At 47.6% G+C, this 25,387-nt stretch overlaps 2 protein-coding genes across 3 annotated transcripts; both read left to right on the top strand.

Annotated features, from left to right (window-relative positions):
• Positions 1-4,807: 4,807 nt before the first annotated feature.
• On the top strand, positions 4,808-15,422 carry ERMAP (erythroblast membrane associated protein (Scianna blood group)). The gene is made up of 11 exons (XM_028160235.2): positions 4,808-4,892; positions 5,098-5,436; positions 5,712-5,993; positions 7,705-7,821; positions 8,356-8,388; positions 9,381-9,413; positions 11,158-11,178; positions 12,322-12,342; positions 12,444-12,470; positions 12,560-12,586; positions 14,743-15,422. The coding sequence occupies exons 1-11, from the start codon at positions 4,808-4,810 to the stop codon at positions 15,420-15,422; spliced, it is 1,665 nt and encodes a 554-aa protein (XP_028016036.2).
• Positions 15,423-18,693: 3,271 nt separating this feature from the next.
• Positions 18,694-25,141, top strand: ZNF691 (zinc finger protein 691). Of its 2 annotated transcripts, none has more exons than XM_008151273.3 (2): positions 18,694-18,740; positions 23,530-25,141. In XM_008151273.3, exon 2 carries the CDS (start codon positions 23,539-23,541, stop codon positions 24,391-24,393), a length of 855 nt encoding a protein of 284 aa, XP_008149495.2. In that variant the 5' UTR covers positions 18,694-18,740; positions 23,530-23,538; the 3' UTR covers positions 24,394-25,141. The 2 variants fall into 2 exon arrangements, with proteins under 2 accessions (XP_008149495.2, XP_054576865.1); XM_054720890.1 differs by lacking the exon at positions 18,694-18,740 and adding an exon at positions 21,849-21,933.
• Positions 25,142-25,387: the final 246 nt, after the last annotated feature.

The following is a 25,387-nucleotide window of genomic DNA, read 5'->3' as shown; positions in this document are numbered from 1 at the left end:
GTCTGTTTTTGTTTCGTTTGTTTGTTTTGTTTTTATAATTCATTGTTAAGGATACAATTATGGATGCTATGAATATACGATTATGGATATTATGAAAGCTGTCAAGACAGGCAGGAAAGGGTTTATCACAGGTTGGTAGACAGTAAGCACGTCTGCTTGTCAGGAAGCACACGTCAGGGTGCAGCTGGAGATAAAGGTAGTGAGTTAAAGAAGGTGGCTAATTGGTAGATGTCTTTGAAACCGATCTTCAATTTTACTCAGATTTGGAAAGTAAATGGCAGCAAGCTTTTCAGAAAGGGTGCTTTAAGGTAAAAACTTATGAAAAGGAATCGCTATGCAGTTAGCTGGGGGATGGGAAGGGTGTGAGGGCCAGAGGTCCCTGACACCCGGTGGCACTTGGAGTTTCCCTCACTTTTTTAGGGAGGCCTCTCTTTGCTCCTTTATCAGGGGCAGACAGGCAGGGCGGAGCTTGTGGTGTGCAGGGGCAGCTGGAAGGGAGTCTGTGGGACAGACGAGGGAGCCCCTGGCTGCGGGCTGCGGGCATTAGAATGAAAGGAGCGCTTTTCCCAGGCCCACCTCCAGAGCCCTTCCTGACCCCTCTGCCTGATGCCTGATCTCCCCGGCTGGATGGAGGGAGGGTCCGCAGCTTGGAGACTCCAGCTCTGCCGCACAAAGGGCCCTTGATTCCAAAGGTGGTGAGTGCTCCTCCCTTTGCCTTCTTCATTCTTTTTAGTCCTTTAACTTTCTCAGGATCTTCAGGTTCGTTAGAGAAACTATCCCCTTTCTCCTTACTCACGAGAACAGTTAACAATATAAATATATACATCCTTTTATTGATTTCAGAGAGGAAAGGAGAGGGAGAGAGAGAGAGATAGAAACATCAATGGTGAGACAATCACTGATGGGCTGCCTCCTGCATGCCCACACTGGGGATCGAGCCCACAACCTGGGCATGTGCCTTGACTGGAAATTGGACCGTGACCTCCTGGTTCATAGGTCGATGCTCAACCACTGAGCCATGCTGGCCGGGCACAAGACATTTTAAAGGCCGAAATGAGGCAATGGGAAATGGGAAGCACAAAAGGGGAAGAGTGACAAGGAGCCTGGGTGGGTTTTGTCTAAAGACCCTCATTCAAGTATTATTGTCATCATCATTATTATTATAGCTATCATTAACCTAGTCCTTACTATTAGCCAGGCCCTGTGCTGTGTGCTTTCAGACTGATCATTTGTAGATTTGCAGGGTCTTCTGAAGTTGCCTGGAGTTATTAAGGGAACTTCTGTTGTAATGCTTTTCCTCAACCCTAGAAGTAACCACTGTTTACTATCTACACTCTTGCCTTTTTGCTAAGCATCTTCTCCCTAAATTGTATCATACTATCCATAGCTTTTTAAAGTTACTGTTTGGGTTACAGTGAAAACTTCCCAAATGCTCTTTTTTAAAAAATATATATATATTATATATTTTTATTGATTTCAGAGAGGAAGGGAGAGGGAGAGATAGAAACATCAATGATGAGAGAGAATCATTGATCGACTGCTTCCTGCACACCCCCTACTGAGAATCGAGCCCGCAACACAGGCATGTGCCCTTGATGGGAATCGAACCCAGGACCCTTCAGTCTGCAGGCCGATGCTCTGTCCACTGAGCAAAACCAGCTAGGGCCCAAATGCTCTTAAAGATTTTTTAGCATGTGTGTACGAAATGCTGTGTAGTATTTCATTGCAAGGATGTGCAATAATTAGTTAATCATTCCCATTTTAATGAACTTTTAGGTTGTTTTTAATTTTTCCTTTTCAGAGAAAGTTTGTGATGAGCAACCTCACCATCAAATCCTTATGCACATCCTTATTTATTTCCATAGGATTCTTTTCTGGAAGTAAAATTACTGGATTAAAACTTTCGCATATTTACAAATCACTTGATCCTTATTGCTAAATTACCCTTGTGAAAGTTGATTTGCACTGGGCAAGAGAGTCATTTTCCCACATGTGTAATAACTCTGGGTATTATTTTTTTCTAATATTTGATAATTTCAGGAAAGACAAAATCATATCTAACTGTGGTCTTAATCTGCATTTCTCTGATGACTAGAGAGGAAAAGCCCATTTCTGGTGTCATCCTCTCCTGGGCTGGTTTGCCTCTATGGCTGCTTAACAGTGACTTGAGGACGTGCTTCAGGGTTGCCCTTGTCACACAGAGTGACAATCTGATGGAAAGACTTCATTTGCCTTTTTATTCTTAGAATATGGTGCAAATCATTTCACATGTGTTTTCTATGAGTCCTTACTGTAGCCTTATCTACGAAGTAGGTACTGTCATGAACTCCATTTCATGTGGGAATGAGAGAAGACTTGGAGGCGTAAACTAGACTGTCTAAGGTCACACAGCTGGTGATGGCAGAGCCGGGGCTTGGCCCCAGGCTGACCGTAGAGCCTGTCCTCTCGATCACAATAAACAAAATGAATTTAGGAAGCTGGGGCCATGGTGGGGGGAGGGCTCCTCTTATTTGACTTCAGGCAGCCCCGGCTCAGTTTGGAGCTCTGTGCTACTCTGGGCACGTCTACTCAGGGTGTGTTTCAAAAGCACCTTTTAATTGAGGGTGTTGGGGATTGGGGTCACTCCAGGGGATCCTGGGCCCTGCCTGCTTCCACCTTCAATAATAATTGATAAGGTAGAGAGCTTTTCTCATTTACCTAACTTCTCCTGTTCAGTTTCTGAGTAGCTGGCAACCTGCAGGAAAATGAGTGGGATTGAAGCAAAAAAATATATCCTAACTATAATCCTAACCTCACTGTGTCCTAGTGTTATGTGGCCATTTGCAACGCTGGGGGAGTAGAGAAGTATGCTGTATGAATCATGATTAAAAACAAAAACAGCCCTGGCTGGTTTTGCTCAGTGGTTAGAGCATTGGCCCTAGGACCAAAGGGTTCGATTCCCAGCCAAGGGCACATACCTTGGTTGCAGGTTCATTCCGGGCCACTGTCAATGTTTCTCTCTCTCTCTCTCTCCCCTCCTCTCCCTCCCTCTCTTCTGTCTCTAAAAAATCAATGGGAAAAATATCCTCAGGAGAGGATTAAAAAATAAAAAAGCCCATTGGGAATAAATAAATAAATAAATAAATAAGCTCAGTGGGTTTGGTTCAGTGGTTGAACTTTAACCCATGACACCCCCTGCCCTTCCCCCTCTCCCCCACGCCCGAGTTGTGGGCTCAATCCCCAGTAGGGGGCATGCAGAAGGCAGCTGATGGATGCGTTTTTTCTCACATTCATGTTTCTATCTCTCTATTCCTCTCCCTCTCTTTCTAAGATTAATAAAAACATATTTTTAAAAAGTAAGATAAAAACAAAACATCCCTAAACCAGTGTGCTCTTTGCCACAAAAAAACAAAAACAAAACAGAATTGGAAATGTGTTCGAAGCTTAAGTCATCTTCAGTTTCCCAGCCTCTTTTGGACAGCCCCACCTCCTCCAAGTCCCATCTTTGTCCTAGTCCAAGACCGGTAGGGACCTGGCCTGATAACGTTCACCAAGCCCCTCCTCTTCAGAAAGGATTTGAAGTCTTGGAGAGAATGTAAGAGATGGTCTCTTCCTGAAGTATTTTATTATACTTCTTCCCCAATGGTGGCATGAAAGATATGTTTCCTGCTATAGGAATTCCAGGCAGTCAGGTAGGTAGGAAAGAGTTTTAGAGTAAGGAGTCCTTTAGGGTTTCTCTGTGGTTAATGTACTCAGTGCCCACACCTCTCGTGGATAACAGCACATTTATTGGGTACTTGTTCTGCCAGGCATTTGTGGCAAGTTTTTTTTTTAAAAATATGTTTTCATTGATTTATTTTTTATTTTTATTTTTAGAGAGAGAGGAAGGAAAGGGATAGAGAGATAGAAACATTGATGAAAAACATCGATCAGCTGCCTTCTGCTCGCCCCCTACAGGGGATCGAGCCTGCAACCCTGTCATGTACCCTGATCGGGAATTGAACCAGGGACCTCTTGGTTCATGGGTCGATGTTCAACCACTGAGCCTCACCAGCTGGGCTGCGGCAAGTTCTTTACATGCCTTTGAACCCTCACCGTCCCTGTGAAGATGGGTCCTCCTTTACAGATTAAGACCTGGAGATCCACAGATGTTGTACAACTCTCCAGGGACACAGAGCTAGTACCTGGGGGAGCTGAGACTTGAACCCAGGTCTTTCTAACTCCAGACCCTGAGTTTGTAAGATCGGTGTCTTCATAATGAAAGGGAGGGACCTCACTGCCTTGGTTTGTTGTTTCTCAAGAGTCAAACTGAAAAGGCTGGCAGGGAAGAGCTCCAGGCCCCACTGCGGGTGGAAAATTGGCCCGGAGCACTTCCCAAACTTGGCCTGGGACCCTAACGCAAAAAGAGGTCACTACTCTGGTGCTTACCAGGTTAGTTCTGGGTATAAATTCTCAATCTTCCAGTCTCCCCCCTATGCCTTCCAGGGCACACACAGTGTCTCACCTTGGTTCTCACTCATGGCATTTATAGACTTAACCATGATGCCAGCCTTCATGCTGAGCACTTTCCTCCTTTAATGCTCACAATAACTCTGCAAGGAGGCACATTTATACCCTTTTTAAAGATGGAGGAAGAGAGTTTCAAGGAAGTGAAGCCACACTGTTACACGGAGGTAAGTAGCAGAGCTGGAACTTGAATTCTGGTCTGGGTGGTTCCAGAGCACCTGCTATGCCGCCTCCATCTCCGCCCCACCTCCTGGGTTGTAGCTTTTCCACATCAAGCTCACCAGCCTTCTCTGGGGTCTCCCTGTCTGTCCTCCTAGTTCGGATGGAGACAGCAAGTTCCTCTGGCTCCTGGCTCTCCAGCTGCCTCATCACCCTCGTCTTCCTGCAGCTGCCCATACACGTGTCAGGTAGGAGTTCCCGCCCTCCTTCCCTGCCTGGGACAGCTGACCAAGGCCTTCTTTCTTCAGGGGTTCTGTTCGAACCCCAGTCCTTTCCAATGCCCTTCCCAGACTCTCTAGGAGCCTTCCCCCACGTGATCTCCATCTTCATCCTTTGCGGAACTCCCGCATCCCTCCCAGATTGCGTTGTCCCTTTCTTGTTTTCACTGCACAGGGGACTCCGGCCAGTTCCACCTGGCCCCGCTAGGGGGCACCGCCAAGCTGCTCTGCCCTCTCTCGCTCTGGTCGGTCCCGAAGCTCACCGAGGTGCGGTGGCTGCGGTCCTTGCCCCGGGGGCGCGCCCAGCTGGTTCACTTGTTCCGGGATGACAAAGTCCGCGAGGAAGATGTGGTACCGGAATTTAAGGGGAGGACGGCGCTGGAGAGGGACACGCTGGAGGGAAATGTCACGCTGGAGATCCGCCACGTCCGGCTGGAGGACCGAGGGCCGTACCGCTGTCAGGTCCGGATTGCAAACCTGAGTCGAGAGGGCACCGTGATCCTGCAGGTGGCCGGTTAGTCATTTTTCAAAGGGGGGTGAGGGGGGTGGGGGGGGTGGGGGGATTATGGATGCCGTGACTGGTAGAGGTGGCTTCGGCGAGGTCCTAGCCTGCAGCCAGATACTGTCTCAGCCCTTTGCGGTGAGCAGCGTGGGGTGGGGAGCGAGCAGGCGTTCAAAGCAATGAACAGCCCCGCCCCCTGCTCACCGGGAGCCGCCTTGGGAGCCAGAAGAGGGCCCTGGCGGGGGCCGGGATCTTGCCAAGGCCCTGCCAGCGGCGTTCCTTTCCAGTTCTAGGCTCCGACCCTTACATCCACGTGAAGGGCTACGACGCTGGATGGATCCAGCTGGTGTGCAGGTCGGTGGGATGGTTCCCACGGCCTTGGGCCGAGTGGAGAGACCCTCAAGGCAGGGTGCTTCCATCTGAGCCCCAGGCCCCTTCCCTGGACAACGCTGGCCTCTTCGAAACCGCCGTGTCCAGCAAAGTCAGGGACAGCACTGTGGGCAGCGTGTCCTGCACCATCCGCAACGATGCCCTGGGCCAGGAGAAGACCGCGGCCATGGTCATAGCAGGTAAACGCTGGGGCCGAACACAGGCTCGAAGCTCCCGGTGGCTCCAGAGAAAACTCTTACCCAAGTGGAAACTTTATAAAGAACTTTTGATTTTTTTAAATACTAAGAATAGCACATTTATTATAGAAACTTTAAAAAAATACAAGATATTTTTAAAAAATCAAAAGAAAAAGAAAAAAAGGCCTGATTTCATAAACTGGAGCGAGCCACTGCTAACATTTTGGGGCATTTCTTTAGAATTTCTTTCACGGGTGCATCTCTGAGTGTGTATTGATACATATGTGTATTATTCTGCCTATTCTTCCCCTCCACTTACAAGGCCGTGAACATTTTTTGCCCATGTCCTTAAGCAGTTCTCTGCAACAGATTTTTAAAAAAATATATATTTTATTGATTTTTTACAGAGAGGAAGGGAGAGGGATAGAAAGTTAGAAACATCGATGAGAGAGAAACATCCATCAGCTGCCTCTTGCACACCCCCTACTGGGGATGTGCCCGCAACCAAGGTACATGCCCTTGACCGGAATCGAACCTGGGACCTTGCAGTCCGCAGGCCGATGCTCTATCCATTGAGCCAAACCGGTTTCGGCTGCAACAGATTTTTAAGGGCTGCATAGTATTTCATGGTGTGGGTATAGCATAGTAAAATTAATCAGAGCCCTATTTCTTGATATCTGGATGGTTTAGACTTTTCCTGTAACAGTGCAGTGAACAACTTTGCACATAATTTGGGAACTGATTCTGATTATTTTCTTAGAATGTGTTCCTAGAAGTAGAATTACTGCATCAAAGGGTTAGGAACCTTTTAAAGACCCTTGAAACATGGAGCCATGTGGCAGGGAAGCGTGGTTTTAGAGCCAAGAAAGAAAGAGTGTGGCCTGGGGTCCCAGGTGAGGAAGAATCACTGACATCGGCCAAGCCCTTCTTTTTTCTCTCTCTCTCACCTCTCCTCTCTTCCTACTGCCACTGCCTCTCATCGGTGCTAAGCACTTTACATCCTCCTCTCTTTAAATCTGTCACAGCCCAGTGGGACTGGGATTATTACGATCCCCATTTTACAGATGACCAGCCAGGCTCGGAGAGGCTCAGTCTCCTGCCTAGGGTCCCACGGAGGATGAACGAGGACTCACACCCTGTTTAGACTCTTTGCCACGTGTCACAGTGCTTCCTCTGCTCCTTTCTTGTCTCTATTTCTTCTTTCCTCTCTCCTGCCTAGGCTTTAGGCCTGCTGCTGTAGCCCCACAGAAGTAGCTTTGCCCCCACTGATACAGCTCAGGGCAAAGGGGTCGCTGATGGCTGTTCCACAGCAGAGTGAGGATTTGAAGCAGAAGGCAGGTGGTGCTCAGAGAAGACTGCAGGTGATTACTGGGGAAGCACCTCCAGTTCTTCAAAGATAACTTTTCCACGGAATGATTAGGGCAGGATGAGGTTGTGATTGGGAAGCTGAGTTTAACACATTGTTTTCAGGCAGGACCATCAAAACCACTCCTAAGAGATGACCAGCTGGCTTTAAAGTCATCCCTGAGTCATCCAGGGTTTGAGGTACTTAGAGAAGCAAACACCCTCATCTATCTTGGCCGGAGGTCTCTCCCTAGAGGTGACAGAGACCGTTGGGATGTGCCTGAGTCACCTCCCATATGAGGTGGGGTCCTTGGCCTGGAAGAAGCCCTGAGATATCTCCTGAGGGTGGTCATTGGTGGTTCTGTTTCAGCCCCCTCTCCAGGGAGGATCTCCCCCTCAGCAGTGGCTCTGGCTGTGGTCCTGCCTGGCCTGGGGCTTCTCATCATGGTGGGCATTTGCCTCATCTGGAAGCAAAGACGATCAAAAGGTAACCAAGTGGTAAAGGAGCCCAGGGTGGCAGGAAGTGGGACTGTAGCTTCTCAGGAAAAGGCTGGGAGGAAGGAGACATAGATGTGCTGGTTATCCAGAGGTTGGAGACTCTGCAAATTGTCTGGTAGAACAATGCCCTGGGGACTCACAATGCAGAGAAGATCAAAGAAACTGCAGAAAGTTCCTGGGAAGAGTTATGAATTCTCAACTTTTGAGAAATTAAAAATAACAGATCATGCCAATCCTCTGATTAATTAAAAAAAAATCCAATTCTATCCATTGGATAAAACCCTCATAAATATAATTGCAATTCACAGGATCTCAAGGTTGTATGGCACCTTGAAAGACACATAAGCCAACACCCCTTTCCCTATCTGGTGGTTTGAAGACCCTCTAATCCTTTCAAATGGTCACATACCCGCAGTGACAAGGAGCCAAGTCCTGATTAGGCAGCTTGTTGTCCCCGGAAACTCTGGCTGTTAGAAAAAGCTCTTCCTTAAGCTGAGCTGATGTCTCTCTCTCCCCCTTCCAGAGAAGCTTCTCTATGAACAGGTGATGGAGGTAGGTAAGTGTCCTGGGATGGGTGGGGATGTTTCTCTGTTTTACTCATTTTTATGACTCCAGTGTCCACTAATCTAAATTCTGTACCGGAAAATCCCAACATCTGTTGTCCTTGGTGGCAGTGTTTGCTGACTCTGACTTGTAATAGCTTATCTTTCAGTATGTTTGCTGAGTTTTGTCTGTGGACTCATTGCTTGATCTTATTCTGTGTGAGCTGTGTAGGTCTAATACGGGGGAAGCTTTTATTCATTCAACAAATAATTGATAATTGTCTGCTAAGTGCCCTGGACTAGACTAAATGCCGGGAATACAATGGTGAGTCATAGCAGGCAGCCTTTGCCACCTGGGAGCTTTCAGTCCCGCCAGGGAGGTCTACATGAATGAAATAATTGCACAAATCAATGTAAAACTACAACCATACAAATGCCACGCGTGGAAGTTCTGGAGGCTGCGAAGATTATGACCAGGAGGAACCAACCAAGCTTCAGGGACAGGAGAAGAGTCCCCAGAGGAAGTGATATTTGATCTGGAGGAGGGGGAGGCATGGGGGGAGAGGGAACAGAAAACTACCCACAGAGAAAGCACAGCTAGAGAAAGAAACACAGTGCAGAAGTGAGGGGGACGCCCATAGGGGACCAAGCTGCAGACGTAGGCAGGGCCAGGCCGTGTGAGGCCTTGGAAGGCACGTGGAGAACTTCAGTCTTTCTCTCCAGGGCAGAGGTAAAGCAGTGAGTGGGATATCTTGATCAGAACTGTGCTTTGAGCAGCTTTCTCTGGCTGCAGTGTTGGGAAGAGACCAGAAGAAGCAAGACAGGATTGGAGGCAATTTGAGCTACTAGTCCGTCATCCAGATGAGAGATGACGAGGGCCTGGATTAGGGAGGTGGCAATGGTGATAGAGGTGAACAGGTTTAAAAGCAGGTAAATCAATAAGATCAGGGACCTTCAAGGTAATGGCACAGAATCTCATTTTTTATTATTACTTTTCTCCCTCTAGAAACTCTTCTCTCAGACCATGCAAAAGAAAAAGGTAATTATATGAAGGGGTAGGGAACCAATAACATATTCTTTCTCCTCCTACATAAATGCTGACAGTCTATTATTACACATACATTATGCAGGTATATACACACACATATTCTCCATTAATATTATTGGAATTTACTTTCCAGTGTGAGGGGGCTATGGGGTAGGTGGCAGTGGGTGAGGGGATGCTCATGGTAAAAAGTCATAGGTCTGAATTATCATGAGCTCCTTTTATCAGCCTTTCCACCAATCACCTAAAAAGGTCTCTATTCAATTTAAAATCTATGAATGTGCTCATCGGGGATGTATGAGAATCTCAAGGATCCATACAACAGTTGCGTTTAGACAGGTGATGTGATACAGTGGGAGCCCCTCAGGCTTTCGAGTCAGTGACACCTGGTCAGTTGCTTCACTGCTATGACCTTTGGTTTGCTCATCTGTAAAATGGGATTAAAAATCCCCTTGCCCGATTGTTTTCAGGGTTTAAAGAGGCAACTTGAAAAAAAAAAAAACTCTTCTATTATAGTGCCTGGTACTTCTCTTCCTTATTGTCATTTCATCTTCATTAACTGAATGTTTGCTCTGGGCCATTGAGGGTAAAAGTTCGACACCAGGGTACAAAAAACAGGCAGTCTCTGCCCCTTAAAAATCTAGCTGAGAATGCAAGTCGCTGGCTCAGAAATGGTACACATTTAGTGATTTTGGCCTCTCCTCTCCTCCTCCCTTACATGTCCCTGATGTTTTAGTCCAGCGGGTGAAAGTGTGGGGGTGCACGCAGCAGGGCCCTGTGGCTGCTCTGTCCACGAGCAGGGGGCACAGGGTGGTGCAGGGGCCAAGGCCTCTGACTAGGAGTCAGACACACTTGGGCTTGAAGCCTGTCTCCTTGGCCACGTACTAAATGGATGACCTGGGCAAATTTCCATGTCCCTCTGAGCTTCAGACCTGGGAACAATAATTCTATGCACCTTACATTGTCAAGAGGGTTCAGTACCTACATCATTATGAGAACAGGACACCATAAATGGAGGCTAATAGTAGTGGAAATATAATATGTCAATATTATATATAAATAATATAATATATACACAATATAACCAATCATTAATAGAATGATTAATCATTATATAATTATAACATTAATAAGATTAATATAAACATAAACCAACAGCTCCTGAAGGGCCATATCATATCCAGCTTCATTGCTCCAGTGCCTAATGCTTAACACATGCCCAGCCCTTAGCACAGGACTTGGCAGTGGATTCAAATGTATAACTTCAATTCTCTGGCAGGGCCAATGCTTCTGGAAGCATGTGAAGCATATACATACATCCCACACCATCTGGAATCTCCAAATCTGTGACTCTCTCCGTAGGACTTCAGGAGGGTTACTGTAGAGAGTGATAGAGCCATGTCCACAAGTCAATGCTAGGCCTTCGCTGTAGATATTATGAACAGCAGGATATAAAAGGGCAGCAAGGCACACACTCATGTACACATGGTTACAAACATATGGAAACACTCATACAGACAGCGGAAATGGAACCAGATGAAAAGGAAGGAGGAGCCTGGTCTTTGGGAAAGTGGCACCCGCTCCACTGCTTCCCCAGTCTGCCTTTGGGAGGTGACTGCATAGCAGCTGACAGAGATGTCATCCTTCCCACGGTGGGGGGATGGGGGATGAGCCTCCCTGGGCTCAGGGATAAAGCAGAGCATCTGCTCACTCAGGCCTTTTTCTCTGTTTTTTTCAGGAAGGCTCCATAAAGCCCTCAGTAAGTTCCGCTCCTCATCCGTGGCACGGACTTCCTTCTGCCAACATCTCTGCTTTAGGATGGGTGTCTCAGTTTCATTTCCTGGGGCAGAAGAGAGGGGTCAGGGTGCTTTAAACCATGGGGTTGGAGACTTCTTGGCTCTCAACAGCCTCTCTTCTCAAATATTCCCTGCTCCCCTTTCCTGCACAACAGTTACCTAGTCCAGCGGTCGCCAACCTTTCGGACCTCACGGACCATCACTAGGTCCTAGTCTCTAAGTGGGAAACGTTAATCAAGAAGAGATGTATCCGAAACCGGTTTGGCTCAGTGGATAGAGCGTCGGCCTGCGGACTGAAAGGTCCCGGGTTCGATTCCGGTCAAGGGCATGTACCTTGGTTGCGAGCACATCCCCAGTAGAGGGTGTGCAGGAGGCAGCTGGTTGATGTTTCTCTCTCATCGATGTTTCTGGCTTTCTATCCCTCTTCCTTCCTCTCTGTAAAAAATCAATAAAAAAAATATATTAAAAAAAAAGAAAAAAAGAAGAAGAGATGTAGCTCCTGTAGGTGGAGCCATCTGGAAGACCTTTTATCACCAGGCATGGCATGCCCTTAGGTGGGATCCCAGGCAAGGGGTCCTCATTAAACTGAACATGTGGAGCGGCGTTTCTCCATCTCATGTACGAGACCCTCTTTAGTGCCAAAAAAGAATCTTATGTGAGAGAGACACATTAACTGGTTGCCTTCCAGGTGCCCCCACAGGATGGGGTGGGGGCAAACCACAACCCAGGTACGTGCCCTTGACCATGATTGAATCTGCAACCCTTCGGTGCAGGAGCCAACACTCTAACCATTGAGCAACACCAACCAGGGCTCAATGATAGTTTTAAATGAACTTATATTTTATTGTTCTCTCACAATATCTACATATATTACATATATTACCTAGATGCGTGAGATGTGTTATTCAATGAGTCGTAGTCAGATTTGGCTTACTTGGGGATTTGCTGGCCCTCTGCAGTATCTCTGGAGACTCTTGGGGCGGGGCTGGGATGGTCAGGGTATTGCTAGTGAGGATCTGATGTGGGATGTGGGTGGGAGGGGACCGCAGCATTATGGGAATGTAGAAGCCCTCCTTCTGATTGGTCAAACTGTTTTTATTCTTTAGAGAAACTCCGGAGTGAACTGAGTAAGTGTCCCATGTCGTTCCATACTGAATTCTCTCCTGCTGATTCTATGTTTTCAGTGATAGCTCACCCCTCTTGTTTCTTTTTTTTTTTTTTTTTATAGAGTTGAAAAGAGCTGCAGCCAACTCAGGTGAGGTGCACTTTCTGGGTGCCTGACTCCCGCCTTCTGGGGGTTCTCCTTGTCTCCTTCCCGTTTACAATCCCTTTTATGTCTTTCAGGCTGGAGAAGGGCCCGGCTGCACTTCGGTAAGTTACCCCAGGCAAACCCATCTACATTTCAGAGCCCAGTGCTCTGTTCCTTTGGAATGCAGACTGACTTTGTTTTGTTTTGTTTTTGTTTGTGTTTTTTTTTTGTTAATCAAACCTATTTATCTGCTTATCAAATTTTTAAAAAATCTTTGTGATTTCTTTTGTGGGGGGCGGGGCTCAGTTAGACTTAGAAAGTTTATTGGTTATTTGTATGTCTTCTCGATGACTTTTCTGCTCTTATTCCTATTCTGGCTACTCTTTGATATGTGAGGATTCTTCCTATATAAAGTGTAGAAACTCTGTCCTATTCCTCCCAAATTATTTTTCTGAGTTTTTCATTTGCATTTTAATTTCCTTATATTATTATTTTTTGATGCACGAGTGTCTTGTTTTTATGTAGTCCAATTTAAAAATCTTTTCCTGTGTAGTTTCTTCTGTGCTTTCAGGTTTTAGGAGTCCTTATCCCACCGTTGGGTAAATAGCCAGCGTTCCTCTGTCTGTATACACATCTGCCACATTCTTCTTGCTCTTGGGTGTTGGTGATTGAGATTCTCAGAGAAGAAGGGAAAGGGTTGGGCAGGTGCCCCAACATTGTAGACTACAAAAGGTTTTGTAGTTTTATTCTAAAAGAATTGCACATCTCTTTTAATTGATTCCTAAAAATTTGCATTTTTTGCTGCTGTTTCAGTGAGATCTGTTAATTTCCCTGCTTGGGTCCTTATCAATTTTCCAATCTGTTCATGCCCCTTTTGTTCACTCCCTCTTCCTTCAGGCAGGTGGAACGGATGAGTTGGCCGCTTGAGAGCACGCCAGGTCACCTTGGTTGACATTCTGGGAATTCACAAGTCCTTTTCACACTCACAGTCTGGCTTATTCCCACCACCTGGGCAAAACACCCATTTTACAGATTTAACTCTCCAAGAAGTGTCTGTTTTCTGTACTGGGGGAAGGAGGGAGACTCACCATGACCTTCCACAATTTTAAGGAAGAATCCTTCTCTCTCTACTAACATTTACTAGTAAAAATAGTAATTATGAGCAATAATTTCAGTTAACAAAATGAGCATCACACATTGTGTATGAAGGAGGCACTACGTCATGTGTTAGCTCATCAAATGTGCACAACAGCTCGACAACGTAGGGTCTGCCATTGTTCCCATTTGACAGATGAAGAGACTAAGGGTTGGAGATGAATAACATGCCCCAGGCCACATAACTAGCATATGGCAGAGCTGGGACTTCAACTTCCAGTGTGGCTTCTGGGTCTGACATCCGAGCCAAGGTTTATTATCATACACTAGAGGCCTGGTGCATGAAATTCATGCATTCGGTGGGGTCCCTCAGCCTGGCCTGTGCCCTCTCACAGTCTGGGAGCCCTCGGGGGTAGTCCAACTGATGGCTTAGGCCCGCTTCTGGGAGTGGGCCTAAGCCATCAGTCAGATGTCCTTAGCACTGTCACGGAGGTGGGAGAGGCTCCCGCCACCGCTGCTGTGCTCACCAGAGCCGGGCTTCTGTGAGAGCACACTGACCACCAGGGGGCAGCTCCTGCGGTGAGCATCTACCCCCTGGTGGTCAGTGCACGTCATAGCGATCAGTTGTTCCACTGCTCGGTTGATTTGCATATTAGCCCTTTATTATATAGGATTAGCTCCCTTTGGACCATTGAAGACAAAGGCAGTATTTCCTAAGGCCATGGTCGGCAAACTGCGGCTCGTGAGCCACATGCGGCTCTTTGGCCCCTTGAGTGTGGCTCTTCCACAAAATACCACGGCCTGGGCGAGTCTATTTTGAAGAAGTGGCGTTAGAAGAAGTGTAAGTTTAAAAAATTTGGCTCTCAAAAGAAATTTCAATCGTTGTACTGTTGATATGTGGCTCTGTTGACTCATGAGTTTGCCGACCACTGTCCTAAGGGATTAAGGCAGCTTCACAAAGGACAACTTCCTCCTGTTTTATTGAACCCGTGACCAGGAGATCTAGGAGACCGGAAGACACTTTTCTTTGGTTCCGGTACAGATGGGGTAGAAGGAGTCACAAACTAAAATGGGTCCAATGACAGGGGTTGCTGACCCAGAGGTGACCTTTCCCTCCAAAGCTACCCAAAGATCCCGTAAGACCCAGCCCTCCCACACCTCTCCTCTCTGTGCCTCCCTGCAGTGGCCGTGACCCTGGACCCCGACACCGCGCACCCCAAACTCATCCTGTCCGAGGACCGCAGGTGTGTGAAGCTGGGAGACAGAAGGCAGCCTGTGCTTGACAACCCCCAGAGGTTTGACTTCGTGGTCAGCGTCCTGGGCGCCGAGTCCTTCGTGGCCGGCTGCCACTACTGGGAGGTGAACGTGGGAGACAAGACCAAGTGGATCCTGGGGGTGTGCAGCGAGGCCGTGAGCAGGAAGGGCAAGGTCACCGCCTCGCCCGCCAACGGGCACTGGCTGCTGCGGCAGAGCCGAGGGGCCGAGTACGAGGCGCTCACGTCCCCGCAGACCCCCTTCCGCCTGAAGGCGTCCCCGCGCTGCGTGGGCATCTTCCTGGACTACGAGGCAGGCACCATCTCCTTCTACAACGTGACCGACAAATCCCACATCTTCACGTTCACCCACGCGTTCTCTGGCCCCCTTCGCCCTTTCTTTGAGCCTTGCCTTCACGATGGAGGGAAAAACACGGCACCTCTAGTCATTTGCTCGGAACTCCAGAAATCGGAGGCGTCCGTGGCCCCCAAGCCAGATGGGAAAGGCCACGCTAACGGAGACGTGGCCCTGAAGGTGGACGCTTCCCTCCGGCCCTGGTCCCCTGATCTCGGCCCGGCGCTCCAGGGGCTCAAGGTTCCTTCTTTTTAGGGAGCTGCTCCCCGACCCTCCGGCCCAGGGCTCTGGGTTTCAGACTCCTGGCCCCACACCGGCCTCTGGGACAGCTCATCTCCTTTCCCCAAGTCCAGACCCGTCTGTGGTTCTATTCGTGCCACCTTCCTCCCGTTTCTAAACCCTGTCTCCTTCGGGGGACTTGAAGTTCCCACTGCCTTGGAAGAATTCTTGAAAACCAAGTGAACAATCGGATTAGGGCTGGGTGGTGATGGTGAGTGTGTGTCCGAGATCCGGGGTTCTCCGTTCGAGGGGCTATTTAAGAGAACTCCGTGTCATCGCATCCTGAACTTGGGCTTTTGGTTGTGATGGTATGGGGCCCAGTTGCTGACTTCTTACGTATGTCATCAAGAATTGCTTTTCTCTCTGTTTTAGTTCACGCCTTTAGCCTCCAAAGCCAGCTTTTTAAAAGTGATCATGTGTGGGCCACACACTCTTTCTTCATCCTTCTGGACTATGGGGTAGGGTGGATCAGGGGGTAAAAGATACCGACCCTTTCTAGTTCCTTGATGCTGTTTACAGCATAGTTTTGTGGTACACAGAGCTAATGTACGTTTTCAAAGCTAATTTACCTATTGATGATGGCCAGGTACAGGCACTTTAGAGTGGTAGCTGTAACCCTGAAAAGCTCCAAGAGCAAACCAGGGAACTGGTAAACACAACTTCAAACACAGCAGGCAGCTGTGTGAGGCCTTGGAGAGACAGCTATGGGTAAGTTTGTCTGCTGCGCTGGCCCTTTCGAATACCCTCCTGAGATTTAGAGAGGCCCCGCTAGAAAAAGTGGCAGTTTTAACCACAATATAGACAGTTTTCTGCCACAGGACATTATACTGGAAGACTTGACTATTTGTGTAGCACAAGCATGTCAAACTCAAAGGCTAACACAGGCCAAATAAACGAGGCATGAGGCCCACGGGCCGCGAGTTTGACATGCTTGGTGTAGCAGACTCCTAGGTCAGAGAGTATTGATTTCAGAAAGGAAGTTGATAGGCCAGGTGTGAAGATAAAGTAATGAGTCAGATTTTTGGTGTGGATTTTAGAAAGAAGCGTAGTCACTTTCAAGTCATACCACAGAGGTGACCTGGCCTCTTTTTGGAGATATTGGCTATTAGGTTTCAGATGGGTTCTCAGTTCTACCCAACAAAAACTGGATCTTTCTGTCACTCTGTCACTCTGTAGTGCCTGTATTAGTCAGGGCTCTTCATAGAAACATATATATAGTGTGTGAGAGAGAGAGGGAGAGATGATAAGAAATTGGCTCATGTGGTTATGGAGGATGGCAAGTCCCAAGATCTGCAGGGTTAGTCAGCAGGTTGGAGGGGTCCAGGGGAGCCAATGGTTTATTTAGTTCCTGTCTGAGTCTGGAGGCCCAAGACCCAGGAGGGCCTGTGATATAATTCCAGTCTGAAGGCTGTCAGGCAGAAAGAATTTTACTAGGGAGAGAGTCAGCTTTTTTGGTTCTATTTATGCCTTCAACTGATTGGCGAGGCCCACCATGTTAGGGAGAGCAATCTACTTTACTCAAGATAATAATGTTAATTTTATCCAAAAATACCCGTACAGAAACATCCAGAATAATATTTGACCAAATATTGGGGCATTCTTCAGTCCAGTCAAGTTGACACACAAAATTAATCACCAAGTAGAATTTTTCTTTCTTTAAAAAAAAATCCTCATTACAGAATGTTTATTATTATTATTATTATTACTGTTGTTGTTGTTGTTGTTGTTGTTGTTATTGATTTGAGAGAGAGGGGGGGGGTAGAGAGAGAGAGACACAGAGAGAGAGAGAGACAGAGAGAAACATCCATTGGTTGCCTCCAGTATGCATGCTGACTGATTAAACCTGCAACCTGGGTATGGAACCCGCCACCTTTTGGTGTATGGGACGACACTTCAACCAACTGAGCCACACCAGCCAGGGCCCAAGTAGAAATTTTTATTTGCTTTTGTACAGTTCTTAAATAAAAGTTTGGTATTCTTGTTGTTATTTTCATTGTGAATGAAAAGTTGTAGGAAAAGGCTTTGGGCTGATAAGAGGAAAACACATTATGGGATTGGTTTCCAAACAGCCTTGAATCCACTCAAAGGGGCTCTTTCAACAGTTAAAAATAAAGCTACAGTTCTATTTCTGATAGAGATATTAGCTATTAATTTTCAGATGGGTACTCAGTTCTACCCAACAAAAACTGGAGTCTGTCTTCTTAGCATTTTATTTAAATCAATTTATAAACGAATTGATATTTCACTCATCCATATTCAGTTTCAAATCCACTTTCCTGAATATCCCAATCATAAAACTAACATTGTCCACACGGGATGCACCCAAGAGAATTTACCACCAGGAAAGAGACCTGACATTTGTGGGGGCAGAGCTTGCTATAGCCTTCTGACAATTCTGCCAGAAATTTTACTGGGGGGGGGGAGGGGGGGAGGAAAATGCTGCTCCAAATGGCTAGGTGCGAGAACTGGGATTAGAAATCTGGTTTACTCAGCTCTGAAGTCAATACTTTTTGCACTAAAATAGCATGCAGATATGAGATGCCTGTAGAATTTTAGCCTACTTATTCAATTAGACTTTTTTTTTTTTTTAAGTGAAACCTGAAAAAAAAATCCTAATCCTGGACATACATTGGTGGGCTTGTTCCGTCAGGATTGATGAACAGTCAGGTTAACTACAATAGGACCCAGAAAAATCCCTGTGCAGGGGTGCTGGAGACCTGGAGGTCCTAGGACAGGGAAGGTTTAGCTTCTCTGATAAGTGGATTGGACTGCTTGATCTCTAAACTCCCTTCCAGTTCCACAATCCTTTGACTTTAAATGATGAACCTCTATGAACTTCGACTGAGGCTCAGGACTCTAGGCTTAGGGGAATGTCTTCAGGACCAGTAAGAGTCACCAACTCATGGAGGTCATGTAGGTTAGCTCTACATAGTCTACCACTCCCAGGCTGGTGGCCCTACATGGGGCTTTTTACGCTGAAGCACAGAAGGAAATCTGACGGCCTTAGGAGGAAACCCAGCGTCCAGGCTGGGTTCCAAACTCGGCACATTTCTTCTCCGAGGCTACGATCTTCTTCAGGACTACAATTCCCACAATCCACCACCGAGCTCACAGCTGATTGGCGGTCCCGCTCGGGTTTCTTGCGTGATGGCAGCAAGTAGAGCCAATGGAAAAGAAAGGCAATTCTCCGGAGCCAATTCTGGAAAGGCAGGGTGGGTCCTCTCTGGGTTCCGGCTCCGGCTCCGCCCCGGCTCACGGAGGCAGCGCTGTCCCTGACCGAGCGGCGGGAGCGAGGTGGGTTCGGGTTGGGCCCGCGGACACGGGGGGCGGCAGGCATGGTTTCGCGGGGACTCTGAGCGTGGCTCCTTCCATCTCTCCGGGAAGCCGGAGGTTGTGGCTTTGCTCCCCGGACCCAGTGGGGGCAAATAGGGCCCTGTGATCCCGACCCCTGTCCTCCCCGGCCCGCTCCAGCCCTGACCCTCGGGCCCTTCTCCTGTTGGCCTTTGAGGACTCCAGCCCCCCTGGCACTGACCATACCTTTGGGGTCAGCCCCACCTATCCCCCCCCCGCCCCTGGCCCCTCGGCCCCAAGCCCTACAGCAACCCCGAACCCAGCCCCTGTCCCCCAGAGCGCCCCTACCCTCGGACTCCGCCTCTTGGGCCGCGGTCCCCTGACACCTCGATTGCAGCGTCCGCGCCCTGTCTCCTGACCATCTTCTCTGACCCTCCGACTCCTTTGATCCTCCTCTGTCTCTGACCCGTTTTCCAGCCACCCTGTGCAGTTCCCTCTTCTCTGGTCTTTCCAAGCTCTACCCCTTCTTCCCCCCAGTTCTCGACTTGACCCTAAAGAACCCAAACTTCGGCCCTTCACCCCGACTTCCAGCTGGGTCTCTTCCCTCTAGTCCCGGCCTTTGGACTTCAGCATCTGACCAGCCCCATCTGCTTGGCTCTTACTGTTTAGACCTGGCTCCTCCTCCACTGCCAGCGTCCCTTCCACTTTGGTCCTCCTTGCACCCCTGAGCCTCTGGGGAAGACAACCAGGATGGGCCCCTTTCTCACCCAAACCTCTGAAATGTGATAGGAAAGTGCCTCTGTACTTTACCTGCCACTGTCTTTTCAGTAGAGTGTGGGTTCCCCTTGTCTGTGGGTCCCCATCATACCCATCCTGCAAGCCCTAGCTGGAATTCACCTTTACATGAAGCTGCTCATCCCTCACCTCTTGAGGGAAGTATGCCCCTGACCTTTGAGATCCTGTGGCACTGTTTTTTCCCCTCTCTTTCCTCCCTCCTTTCTCCCCCCTTCACTCCCTCTCTCCTCCCTTTTCCCCCTCTCTCCTTCTTCCTTCCCTCTCTGCCTCCCTCTCTCTCCCTTCAACACTAGTGTGGCACTGGCTTTGGAATGATGGGAATCGGTCCTAGTTCTGCCACTCTCTCAGCCTCAGTTTCCTCATCTAAATTAAGTTGTGAGAATGAAAGGAGACGATTTATATATGGTGATTAGTCCATAGCCTAGCACTTGGGATGAGCTTAAAAAATGTTATTATTATTATTATTGGTTCCTGTATAATGTGCCAGGTGCTGTATGAGGCACTGAGGAGTGGATACAAAGGCGACCAAGGCACAGTCCCTCTCCCCCTGGAACTTAACCTTCTACTGTACAAGAGTTCCTGGAGTTCATGGCCCATTTCACTGCACTGAACCATAAACTGTTTGAGGATAGTAACCACCATCCTAAATCCTTTTGCTCTTATTTTGACCCAGCATTCAGACCCGGGTAGAATCAGCTTGGTAAAGTATACTAGTAAGTTCTCAGAGTAGCAGGATTCGAAGTGAGTAGAGGCTGCGTAGCTTATGGCATGGAGCCCTTGGTGAGGTGGGCAGGGGTGGGGAGTGACTTACGCACATATTCAATCACATTGAACAACATTTGAGCACTGGGCCTTGTGCTGGGGAGAGATTACCAAAATGATCGAGTCCTACCCTCAAGTTACTTATAAACTGCTAGTGGAAACAGACATGGAAATACACTGTAATTACAGATCAGTGTAAAAGCAAGTACAAGATTCTGAGGGGGCATAAAGGAGGACATGGGCAGGAAGGAAGGGATCGCTGAGGGACAGTGGGCGAGGATGGACACAAGCACGCCATGGGTTCTGGAGGCAGGCCTGGCCTTCATTTATTCAACTCATTCAACAAATATTTACTAAGGATCTACTCTGACTGCCAATACTCTAGGAGTTGAAGTTACATTAGTGAATGAAACAAAGACCCTGGCCCTCCTGGGACTTACGTTTCAGCAGAGGGTAGGGAGGCAGATCATATATAAAAGACATATAAATCAATGCAATGTTAGATTGTAAGAAGTACTGTTGGGCACAGGGACTGCAAGTGTGTGTGTGTGGGGGTGATTTTTAAAAGGATGGTCAGGAAACAGTGAATAAGTATCAAGGAATAAACTTTCTGATGTTTAGCTGCATATTTGAAAGTGAAACAAGCCTATCTTTCACATTGCTTAGCTAGGTTCTTCAAGAAACACTTTCTGCCAAAACCGGTTTGGCTCAGTGGATAGAGCATCGGCCTGCGGACTGAGGGGTCCCGGGTTCGATTCCGGTCAAGGGCATGTACCTTGGTTTCGGGCACATCCCCAGTGGGGGGTGTGCAGGAGGCAGCTGGTTGATGTTTCTCTCTCATCGACGTTTCTAACTCTCTATCCCTCTCCCTTCCTCCCTATAAAAATCAATAAAATATATTAAAAAAAAAAAAGAAAGAAACACTTTCTAACAGAGATTGGTAAACTATAGCTGGCCTCCTTTTGTTTATAAATAAAGTTTTATTCAGACACGGCCACATTTGTTTATGTATTGTCTATGGCTGCTTTTATAATACAACAGCAGAGTTGCAACAGAGAGTCTATGGCCCCAAATATTTACTCTCTGGCCCTTTACAGAAAAAGTTTTCTGATCCTACTTAAAGATTTGAGGCTCTGTCCATATTTCATAATTTAGATTATATACAGTCTCGTACCATTTTTAAAAATCCTCACCCAAGGATATGATTTTGTTGATTTTAGAGAAAGAGAGGAAGGGAAAAGGAGAGAGGGAGGGAGGGGGAGAGAGAGAGAAACATTGGTGTGTCAGGGAAACATTGATCAGTTGCCTCCCGTATGTGCCCTGACTGGGGATGGAACCCATAACCTGGGTATGTGCCCTGACCGGAAATCGTACCCGAACCCGTCACCTTTTGGTGTATGGGACAATGCTCCAACCAATTGAGCCACCTAACCAGGGTGTTCTTGTACCATTTTTCAATTAAAAATTTTTTTTTTCCCTAACAAGATCACTTAAGGGATCTTTTCCATTCTTATATTCTCCACAGGTCTAGGAAACAGTGCCTTCAACAACTGTAATAGTAGCTGTCGTTTGCTGAATGGCTAGTACATGCCACCCACTACACTGAGCATGCTTTGGCATCTTCTCTAACGCAGTGTAGGTAGGTCATCACAATTTTAGCGACGTGGGAGTTGAGGCGCAGAGTGGTTGGATAATTCGCAGAGTTTTAAAGATAACGTGTCATCACTGGGATCCAGCCCTAAATGTAGTCAGTGTCCCTTCTGTTACTTTATGTTGCTGTTTTCCAACAATACTTGCTGACCTGAAGGAAGTATCAGTCTTTCATTTTATCATCAGTGCGCTCTCATAGCGTGTGCTTCCCTCCCTCATCCCTTTGTTCATGTCTCTCCTGCACCTTCAGCCGCCCACTCTGCCTTCTGAAGTGTTACTTCTCCAAGGCCCAGAGGAAACGCCACACTCTCCTCTTATAAGAAGTACTTTTTCTTCCCTTCATTCTCTGTTCTTGGCTGTAGGACCTCAAAAGAATGTATGCAGCTTAGCAAGCATTTACTGATGTTTGCATAAGTAGGCCCTGTGCTAGTCACTGTGTGTGTGTAGCTATGTGTGAGGGGAGTGTGGTTTGTGTGTATGTGTTTGTATAGCTGTGTGTGTGTGTGTGTGTGTGTGTGTATGTGGTTTGTGTGTCCGTGTGTATAGCTTTGTGTGTGTGGGTGTGATTTGTGTGTCTTGTCTCTTGTCTTTGTGTGTATGTAGCATGTGAGTATATGGCTGTGTATATGTGTGTGAGATTGCAAGTGGTGTAAGAGTATAGCTGTAAAAAAAATAAAAGAGTACAGCTGTATGTGTGTGAGTACGTAGCCAGGTATGTGGCTGTATGTGTGGGAAGGTTGTGAATGGTGTATATGATATGCATGTGTGTGGCTATATGTGCTGTGAGAGTGTGGTATAAGTGTGTGTATGTGTGACTGTGGTATGTATGTGTGGTGTGAGAATGTGGCTGAGTGTGTCTGGTATGTGAGTATGGCTGTGCATGTGGTGTGAGCATGTGTGTGTGCATGTGGCTGTGTATGGTGTTTGAGAGTGGAAGTGTGTACTGACCAATCAGAACAGACACAGCCCAGACCCTGCAGTAGGTCTTAGAGGTCTCAGATGTTAACTCATTAGTTGCTGGATTATAGTGAGGTCCGAGGAAGGGAAAGGAAGGGTACAGAACACCTAAGAGGATTCAGAGCTGGCCCTCGTAAACAACCAGGAGAGCCTCAAGAATTAGAGGTTCTGTTATGTTCATTTTGAAAGCAGGCACATAGTTGGATACTTTTAAGGGAGGTTAAAAAAAAAAGATTTAAACACGAGTTTCAGTTAACTTACAGTTAGGCAGAAGAACTGAACTCATTCTAAAATGGAAGTCCTTCACTTGCACATAAATTACAGTGTGGACTGTTACCGTTTAGTGGTATGAAGAAAAATGATATTATTCAATTGCACAAATATGATCTGTGGTGGTGGACAAAGTGGTTCCTTTTCATTCTGGTTTGGTAGCTTTAAATATCTGGAAGTTTGTTCACTTCAAAGTTAGTAAGTAAAGGTATTCTATGCAAGTTTTTCCGTTAATTGAGATTACTTCTGATGGCTGGTTCCGTGGGGAAGGTGTATACCTCTTCAAACAGAACAAGATTCCCTGTGGCCTGGCCTGACCCAAGGAATAAAGGTGTTGGCCATTTGTGTTCGTTCTCAGGATTCAGAGATGGGCAGTGAGAAGGAGCAGAATCCAGAACAGCACCTGCCTGAGGAAGGGGAGCGGGGTAAGCCTTGGAGAGCGGATGACCCAGAGGGTTTTCGGATCCCAGATGGGGAGAAAGAGCATGGGCAAGAGAGCCTGTCAGAGAGACCACAAGGGATCCGTCCCAAAAAGCCCTGGCAGAAAGCCACTGTCCCCACTGGAGAGCCAGGGGACCCCATTGTCCATTCAAGACTTGAGGCCGATGAGAAGCCCTTTATATGTGCCCAGTGTGGCAAAACCTTCAATAACACCTCCAACCTGAGAACACACCAGCGGATCCACACGGGCGAGAAACCTTACAAATGTTCTGAATGTGGCAAGAGCTTCTCGAGAAGCTCCAACCGCATCCGGCACGAGCGGATCCACCTGGAGGAGAAGCACTACAAATGTCCCAAGTGTCAGGAGAGCTTTCGGAGGCGCTCGGATCTCACCACACACCAGCAAGACCACCTGGGCAAGCGGCCGTACCGCTGTGACATCTGTGGCAAGAGCTTCAGCCAGAGTGCCACGCTGGCCGTGCATCACCGGACCCACCTCGAGCCGGCACCCTACATCTGCTGTGAGTGTGGGAAGAGCTTCAGCAACAGCTCCAGCTTTGGGGTGCACCACCGCACCCACACAGGCGAGAGGCCTTACGAGTGCACCGAATGTGGGCGGACCTTCAGCGATATCTCCAACTTTGGAGCACACCAGAGGACTCACCGAGGGGAGAAGCCCTACCGGTGCACTCTGTGTGGGAAACACTTCTCTCGGAGCTCAAATCTCATCCGCCACCAGAAAACGCACAGGGGAGAGCAGGCTGGGAAAGATTCCAGCTGAAGGAGTGAGGGAGAGAGGGAGCGAGAGACCCCAACTCAGTGTAGGAAGACCTTTAGGATCTGCTGCTGCCCTTTGACCTCAAGCCCTTCACCCCACTTTGGAGAATGGTTTCCTGTTGCCTCTGAAGCCAGGATCTCCAGAAAGTCCTGAGAAGGGACTCTGAGTAAACATCTTTGCCCCTTTCCAAGCCGATATTTTGCCTTGGGAAGTCAGAGGATCTGGTCTTGGCTTCATCTCCTTGGGGTGAAAGAGAAATAGGGTAGGTGTAGTACATGCTCACTTTGTTAGGGCAGCTGTCCCTGGCCTTTGAGGAAGTACCTGTGAGGTGGGCACCACATTGTGTATGAACTGCCGGGGGCCCATTGCAGTGGCCCGCGAGTTCCGTCCACTGTGCTCCTCCTTAGCCTGGAGAGGAGGTCCTGCCTTAGGAACGGAGGGGAAGCCCTCAGGGAGCCATGATCTGGGGACCTTCACACTCCCCACATGTGTGACTTGTTATCCCGACCCCAACCTGCATCTGTTCCCTGAGTGATCAGCAGTAAAACCCTTCAATGAAAAGGACCTGTGTACTTATTTGGGGGCATCAAAGAAGTGGGGAGCTGGTCTCTCTGCAGCTACTCTGAAAGAGAGTTGAATTTCAAGGAAGACAAGATGGGTGGTTGCTCTGAAAAGCAAAGGGAAGCAGGCTAAGTCTCTGGGCCTTTGAGGAGAAAAGAAAGAAATTAACATTAATTGAGCATTCACTATATGCCATAGATTCTACCGGTCACATTTCTTAAAAATAAATAAATAAATAAATAAATAAATAAATAAATAAATAAATAAAAAATGAAAAAAAAATTTTTTATTGATTTCAGAGGGAGAGGGAGAGAGAGGAGAGAGAGATAGAAACATCAATGATGAGAGAGAATCATTTATCAGCTGCTTCCTGCACACCCCTCACTGGGGACTGAGCCCGCAACCCAGACATGTGCCTTTGACCAGAATCGAACTC

The sequence above is a fragment of the Eptesicus fuscus genome, chromosome 9 (assembly GCF_027574615.1).
Source record: "Eptesicus fuscus isolate TK198812 chromosome 9, DD_ASM_mEF_20220401, whole genome shotgun sequence".
Classification (NCBI taxonomy): Eukaryota; Metazoa; Chordata; class Mammalia; order Chiroptera; family Vespertilionidae; genus Eptesicus; species Eptesicus fuscus.
Note: the sequence above shows the minus strand (reverse complement) of the source record. Positions and strands in the feature narration are given on the sequence as shown.

Coding starts and splice junctions, on each gene's coding strand:
- ERMAP (XM_028160235.2), top strand. CDS start 4,808: ATGGAGACAGCAAGTTCCTCTGGCTCCTGGCTCTCCAGCTGCCTCATC. Junction 4,893..5,097: donor GCTGCCCATACACGTGTCAG/GTAGGAGTTCCC, acceptor TTCACTGCACAG/GGGACTCCGGCCAGTTCCAC. Junction 5,437..5,711: donor CGTGATCCTGCAGGTGGCCG/GTTAGTCATTTT, acceptor GTTCCTTTCCAG/TTCTAGGCTCCGACCCTTAC.
- ZNF691 (XM_008151273.3), top strand. CDS start 23,539: ATGGGCAGTGAGAAGGAGCAGAATCCAGAACAGCACCTGCCTGAGGAA.